The 7928-nt window shown below is 40.3% G+C and overlaps 1 protein-coding gene across 4 annotated transcripts in view; it reads left to right on the top strand.

The window, feature by feature from the left end:
• The first annotated feature begins 307 nt into the window (after nucleotides 1-307).
• C9H1orf87 (chromosome 9 C1orf87 homolog) overlaps nucleotides 308-7928 on the top strand; it is a 68128-nt gene continuing 60507 nt past the window's right edge. For 3 of the 4 annotated variants that reach the window (XM_033113161.1, XM_033113160.1, XM_033113163.1), the window contains exons 1-2: nucleotides 308-397; nucleotides 1430-1562. In XM_033113161.1, coding sequence (XP_032969052.1) covers nucleotides 1456-1562 — 107 coding nt within the window. In that variant the 5' untranslated portion in view covers nucleotides 308-397; nucleotides 1430-1455. Of the gene's footprint in view, nucleotides 398-1429; nucleotides 1563-3759; nucleotides 3845-7928 lie in introns of those variants that run through there. The other variant, XM_033113162.1, reaches the window with a different exon arrangement.

The following is a 7928-nucleotide window of genomic DNA, read 5'->3' as shown; positions in this document are numbered from 1 at the left end:
AAATATACTTAAGGGAAACAGAGGAACAGGCGTGACCACAGCAGGTGAGCTACGTGGGCTTTAAGAAAAAGGCTCACAGGGCGTTGAGAAAGACCCAAAACACAGATTTGAGAACACCTGAGCCTGTCAGCCGCCACACCCTGGGCACCTGTGGAGAAGTCCCCTGCCTCATGCAGGTGGATAGAAACGCAGGTCCCTGAGCGGCAACAGACCTCAGCGTCCTTAGCGATTTGGGCGGGGGCAGCCTCCACCTTTGAGTCTGGCCCTGTGATTGGCCAGACTCCTGGATTCCAATCCCCTGCCTAACCCCGCGGGAGAGCCTGGCGTCGGGTTCCTTGCGGGAGAGCACAAACTGCGCACACCTGAGCTGCCTGGGTGGAGAAACGCAGCCTCAGAGGTAAGGCGGCCCCCTCTATTCTTTCCTGGGAAAGGGCTCAAGACTGAGGCGCAGCTGCTGGGCATAAAGGGGACTCTGCCATCATAAATTCTGGTCCTCGAAGTTTCCAGAAACTTGAAAGAGGTTGCAGGTCCTGCTGATGAGGGCCACCCTCATAGAGCAGGTCCCAGTGCTGACCAAACACTAAGTGAAGCTGGGGTTTGGGGAAGAACGCTGGTCTAGCTATCAGGCCCTAGTACTAGAAACAGAAATACTCTCACTCACTGTGGGACCTTGGTCAAATAACACACCCTCTCTGAGCCTCAGTTTCCCAGTCTGTAAAGCAAGCATTTGGATCAGAATGTTTTCTGAAGACTTTCAGTCTCTGAGAGGCTCTAAAAGGGAGTGGTCAGCCTGGGGCCAAGTTTACAGAACTTCTAAGTATCCCTTGGCATCAGACCTGTTTAAACACCCAGTGCTTATCTAGTGCAGGATCTCAATTTCAGATTCATTGGCTTGTCGCAAAAACAGATCAGCCATAACAACAACAACAAAACACTCTTTCCTGTGTATGATGCTCCTTCAGATGTATTATCTCGTCCTAAGTCCCTGTAAGTAGAACTGGAATTACCCAGGTTTCATAAAAGGGGAGACTGAGCATCAGAGCTGAATATAAGATCTTCATATATCCCACTAAAGTCTTGGTTCACACTCTGACCTCACAAGAATGCCATCTGATATCAGGAAGGTAGAGTTGCCAAAAGGCTCAGTAGACCAGTTATGCAGACCTCTTGGTGGGAGTCCCAGCTTTGCTAATTACTGGTTATGTGATATTAGTTACATAACTACATTACGCCTGTTCCCCCAAGTGTAAAACAAGAAGGATAATAGCAATTAAGACTATTTTACTCATGTCTTTATTGGGAGTGCTAAGGAACATAACATAGGTAAAGCACTTGGTCCACTTCTTAGTGTTGTTATTGTTGACAAGGGTGCTACTGTTGCCTAGTGGAAGGTCAAGAAGAAAAGATTTACTTATTTTCCACCCCCAAGGATTTGAAGGGGTTTTGAGAAGAATCATGTCTTCAGTGTGGAAGACTCCCCGTGGATCAGATGCAATGCCTGAAATGGTGGTAAAAATCATCGGAAGTAAATACTTTCAGTATCTTGTGGAGAAGCCAAAGACGTAAGTTTGCTGTTTGAAAAATATCTGTTTTGCCTGGATGATAATGAAGTTTGGGTTTGTTTGTGGTTTTTCTTTAATCTAGAAATTTACATTTTAACAATGCAGTCTATGGAAAATTAAGTCATTAAGATATAACTGGTGAAGTAAAATAGTGTTGATAACTTCCATGTGCACTGTTTTCCTGATATTTTTCATCTTTCTAATTCCCCATGTTCCTTAATTACTTGGGCTGATTTTCCAAATAGATGGGGAATATAAGCATTGAGACATTTATAAATATTAATGGAGTATTGGTGCTTCTCTTCATCAGATTTGTAATCTACCACATGTAGTAATCTTTTTTTTTGGTGGGGGAGGGAGAAAAGTTGTTAGTCAATTTGTTATGAATTAAAGGAGTGTGATTAATAATAAATAATAAATTGTAAGATTTTCATTTACTCTTCTTTTTATTCAATACTCCTCTAAGCAGGGGCTTCTCAGAGCAAAACTAAGAAGTGTTTCTTCCCTTCCAAACTCATCACAGTCACATTTGAGGGAGGTAACTCATGTATCTCTAAACTTCACTAGATGCTTGCCACAGAAGAGTATGACTAGCTCTTCTTTCCAGAGTTGTGGTGGTTCACAAGAGCAAAAGAAGGTAGTAGACCTGCCTTTCATCTAGCAGTCATTCCATAAATAGTAGCTAGTCAATAATTGCATTCTCTTCCTAAGATGATTTCCATAGCTCTTTCCTCAACTTCAGAAACCCACAGATCAAACAAACAGACCAACAGAAAAAAGATCTGGCCTCACTAAACATAGGTGCAGAAAGCAGTGGCTACCAAATCTGGCTATCATTAGAATTACCTGGAGAGTCCTTAAAAATAAAGATTTGGGGTCCAACCCAAGATCTATTGAATCAGAATCTCTGAAGATGAGACCATCAGGACTACTGTTATGGAGTACAGACTTTAGAAGGGCAAATCAATTTTACATCCTCGCTATCTGTATTGTCAGCCCCACCAGATTCCAAAGTGAGTGCTATAATCAATTAGTAATGTCTGCTATAGCACAGGAAGTGAGCTTTGCGGCACATGAGTCATGCTTTTGGGTTCCTTACAGAGCTGAGAGATGAGAGTCTGAATCTTGACTGTGTGCCCTCCTGGCCTTTTTGACATTGAGAAAGTTGATTAACATCTCTGGCCTCATATTTTCCCTCTATCAAGTGGGGATAAAACATATCTATCTAATAGGGTCGTTGTGAGGATCAAGTGAGAAAAATAAAATGCAAATCACCTTTCCAGTGCCTAATAGTGTATTCAACATGCTTAATAAATAGTTCTGCTATTATTATTGAAGGAAATCTTTCCACACATAAGACATTTAAAGAAAAATCAAATCTCTTTCTATGAAATGTTTCCATCCCTTTTATATTCTATGCCTAGGAGGCAGGTTACCTTTGTTTTGTAGATAAGGAAACAGCAACAGATTATTTTAAGATCTCCTCTCAAATGCCAGTCATTGTCAAGAAAAGCAAATATGGTCAGTTTGGAAGCCCTGCTCAGTTCTCCTCCTACCCAAAAGGTGACATTACTACTCTACTAATTCCATTCCTCTCTGAGGTTTTGTTTAGCCCCTTTCATTCCACACCCCTTCCTTTTTCCAAGAGTATCAGTGTCTACCTCCGTGTTTCCCCGAAAATAATACCTAGCCAGACCATCAGCTCTAATGCATCTTTTGGAGCAAAAAGTAATATGACCTGGTATTTATTATATTATATTATATTACATTACATTACATTACATTACATTATATTATATTATATTATATTATACTGGGTCTTATTTTAATATAAGACCTGGTCTTATATTAATTTTTGCTCCAAAAGATGCATTAGAGCTGATGATCCAGCTAGGTCTTATTTTTGGGGAAGTACATTATGTTCTTAAATGGGTGGATAGGGGGAAGGATCCTTGTCCTTTTAAATAGGGAAAAATTCCCTTTGTCTTATAAGAAGGTGCCTTTTATTTTTCTTTTTTATTCGTTAAACTTCAGAATCCAGGAAATAAAAGAGTATATTAAATCACCTACATTAATTGTGAAATAAAAGACAGTTCTGTTTCTTCTATGACAACTGAAAAAAAAAGTTGTTTTTTTTATATTAAGACAGTTTTGTTGTTTCTGTTTTCTATGGGCTTGATGTTACTTTTGCTGGAATGACATAGGACAATTAACAAGCTTTGCTAAAATATTCCTGTGTGGCTCAAAAATAAATAATTCTCAAAAGGCTTCTTATGGCTGAAGTAAGGACAGCTCCACCACTATCATGTCATGTATGTCCCAAAATCTGTCTCTGAAGCATTTTAATTATGCTACATCTATACCCTGGGTATTTTCTTTGGGTTGAATCAGTTGAGCCTATTAGTAAAAAATCTACATAAGAAACATAAGTATAAGCCAAAAATAAATAAAAGGAAGAAGTCTCTAAAAGGAGAATCTGAATCAAAAAGAAAAATCACAAATTAATAATAAATGGAAAAACAGAAAGCTTCCTTCCCATATGGCCACATTTAGTTCAGATTTCCTATAGGATATGTGGGAAAGATAAAATAGTCTGTTAGAAAATGATCTTAAATGTATAAATCAGTGTATTAATTTGCTAGGGCTGCTGTATCAAAGTATCACAAACTGGGTGGCTTAGACCAACAGAAACTTATTGCCTTACAGTTCTGGAGGCTAGAAGTCTGAAATCAAGTATTGGTAGAGCTGCGCTCCCTCTGAAGGTGCCCAGTAAGGATGAATCTATCTGTTCCAGGTCTCTCTCCTTACTTCCGGAATTTCCTTGGCTTGTGGCAGCATAACTCTAAGCTTCACGTAGCATATATGGTATACGTATAGGTGTACAATTTTCTCTTTTTATAAGGAAACCAGTCAATTGGATTAGGGGCCCATTCTACTCTAGCATGACCTCATCTTTCACTAATTACATCTTCAGGCACCCTAATTTCAAATAAGGTCACATTCGGAGGTAATGGAAGCTAGGACTTCAACATATGAATTTGGGCACAACTCAACCCCTAACAACCAGTCTTCCATTTTACAGATGAGATGAGACAACTGAGGTCTCAGTGAATGGCTTAAAGTGAGGCCACTTATTGTTAATTAAAAGACTAGAATTGAGCTCCCTCCCTCTTTTTGTAATTTAGCCTGTACAATTATTGACAGATAAAAGGAAAATACTCAATACCTACCCAGTTACAGATTTGTCACAAAGGACATCAACCTATTGGCTTCAAAGAGTGAAACAAGTGTCCCCTAGTTTGCGCCATCCTCATTTGCCTCCTGGATCACTACATGAATTTTCCAATCAAGCTCCCTGCCTCTAATCTTCTCATTGTCTAATCCATTCGTTAAAGCCTTGCTCCTCAAAATATAGTCTAGGGACCACCACCATCAACCTCACCTGGGACCTTATTAGAACTGCAGAATCTTTGACCTCTTTCCAGACATACTGATGCAAAAATCTGCATTTTAGTCAATTCCCAGGTGACTCCTAGGCAACATTACACTGAAAACCAATTATCAAGTATGGCAATTGTCATCTTTCCAAAATGCAAGTCTAATCAGGTGACACCAGCCCCAGATTCACCTGCTCCCTCCCCCTGTAGACTCCCATCACTCACTTAGGGATTATGACATTCTATCACCATTTCCCACGCATATCTGTCTCCCCCCAATTCACCATAAACTCTATATGCATAACTGTACTCTTAATAATGAACACAAAGTCTTATGCATATTGAAAGCCTGATAAACGAATTAGAGTACAATGGATGCCAAGAAAAGTAAAGATCAAGAAAGACAATACTTAGTTGCTTTAAATCCAACTCTAAGGACCCATGTTGCTAACATAGCATGCGGTTGTTTCTATGGAACCCTGATGAGTAATCTTTGATAGCTCATCAAGAAGATATGCCAAGCGACAGGAGAAAAATTTTCTCATTTTCTAAAAGCAGATAAAAGTGGGTAACAATACCTCACAATTTGAGGCTTGTGGACAATTCTTGGCAAATTGCAGGCCAAAGAATTAACTGTTAGTTGTGGAAACAAAACACAAAGTGATAGTCACTAAGGGCGGTACATGTTCGCTAAAAACAGATTATGCCAAACTGGTCCCATTTCCTTTATTGATGAGGTTACTACAGTCCAAATGAAGGGAATGATAAAGATACACACTATTCGCTAATGTCAGTGAGTCATTAGGTACATTTCTCTTCATAAAGTCTTGAAATAAGGCAGAGAATTCTGGACTGGACAGTATAACATAGGTGACACACCAACATAGGTAGTGATTGAACAGTTGATGTAAATACTACATGCTGGAGTGGTGGAGAGGTGGAGAGGATTTGTGTGTGACCCTATTCTTAGTCAACATTTTTAAATTCACAACTGAAGGGAGACAGACAAATCACTTCAATAAACATGTCGGTAGTGGATGCTGGGAAGACTTGCAGGAAAAAGAGCTAAAACTAACAAGATCAAATCAACAGAGATACATGCAAAGTCTGTCTTTAGTTAAGCATATGTGTAAATGATTGTATGAATAAATATTTGGGCTGTACTTGATGTGAAATAATAGTAAATTATTGGTTTCTGCTCCCAGTTCCTGGCATGAAGCTCCTAAAACGCTTGCAATTTTTTTAAGAGATAAGAGCACCAGGAGCATTTTATATTCTAATATTTGGTCTTTGACCCTGGTTTCTGACCCAGAGCTCCTAAATTCCTTGGAATTTCCTGGGTAATGGGGTATCTTTTGTTTTAACGAGGATATTCTTAGTGGGTTTCTAGGTAGCTTCAAGATGGAGGCCAGTCACCAGCAAGAACTGGCCTCGTTTCAAAGCTTGGAACTTTCAGCCTCATCCCCCACCCTCCCAGAAGGGGAGAGAGGCTGGAGATTGAATTAATAATTGATCATAACTCTGTGATGAAGCCTACATAAGAAGCCCAAAAGTATCGGGTTCTGAGAGCTTCCGGGTTGCTCCATACCTCTGTGTGCTGGGAGGGCAGTGTGCCTAGAGAGGGCATGGAAGCTCCATGCCCCTTCACACATACTTTGCACTATGCATCTTTCCAACTGGCTGTCCCTTCTATAATAAACCTGTATTCCAGTAATTAAACAGCTTTCCTGAGTTGTGTGAGTCACTCTAGCAAATTAACCAAACTGGAAGAGGGGGTCAGGGTAACCCTGGTTTATAGTCCATCTGTCAGAAACACGGGTAACAACCTAGGCTTGCATTTGACATCTGAAAGGGGTAGGGCAGTCTTGTGGGACTGAACCCTTAACCTGTGGGGTCTGCACTAACTCCATGTGGATAGTGTCAGAATTGAATTGCATTGTAGGACACCTCGCTGGTATGAAGAACTGCTTGGTGTGGGAAAAAACCCATACCTTGGGTGACCAGAAGTTGTATGGTAGTAATAGAGAGTCGAGTAGAGGACAAAATGGAGTGTGTTTCCCCTTTACACTTGTGTTTGCGCTCACCATTAGCTGAGAGTATCCAGGTAGAGGGATGTGGAAGGCCCACTGTACTCAGAAGTGGACATGTCACCTATGCCGTACTGTGCTTCACTCTGGATGCCACATTTTAGGAGGGACCCTGAGACACCAAAGCTGTGGACCCTAAAGTTGTGGAGTTATGGAAGATCCAGGGTATGAAATGTGGCCTGGGATTGAGCTGTGAACTAAAAGAGGAATTGGGTTCATTTCAAGGAACTCCTGTGAGTAGAGATACTTCCAGTGAATAAAGTTGGCCTCTATAGCTCCTTCTAATGCCAAGAATCAATGATCCAAAGCACTTTATTCCATAGTTACATTGATGTTGGTACAGCATTGTTAAGCACAGGGAAGCTGACTGCAAGGTTTTATGGGAAAAAGTAGCAAACACTTATAATAATTTACATTGACATTTATAGCCAAGAAATATAAAGTTCTGGTATTTTTCCACGTGACTTCCGTGGAGCCCATAGCTCGTCATTTTCTAATCCCTCCAAGCCTTTCATATTAATACATTATTTTTTACTTTCTTGAACTTTTTTAAAGTAGTAACATTAACAGCTGTAGGAATCAATGCATATATGGAATTCCAGTAACATTCTTTCCACAAACATTAATTGAGCACTTATGGAGGACCAAGCCTTGGGGATACAGTAGTGTACCTAGAATTGTAGTGATGGTAGACGCACAACAAACCGATAAGCAATGACCACTCTCATGAGGATAGTGCAATGAGGAAAAATAAAGGAGGATCATAAAGGTACATCAAGTTACAAGGGGTCTTCCCAGAAGGCTTCTCTGTGTAAGTGACATTCAAACTGAGACGATGTGGA

Source organism: Rhinolophus ferrumequinum, chromosome 9 (genome assembly GCF_004115265.2).
Source record: "Rhinolophus ferrumequinum isolate MPI-CBG mRhiFer1 chromosome 9, mRhiFer1_v1.p, whole genome shotgun sequence".
Taxonomy (NCBI): Eukaryota; Metazoa; Chordata; class Mammalia; order Chiroptera; family Rhinolophidae; genus Rhinolophus; species Rhinolophus ferrumequinum.
The sequence above is the reverse complement of the archived record's forward strand: the minus strand, read 5'-3'. Positions and strand labels throughout refer to the sequence as shown.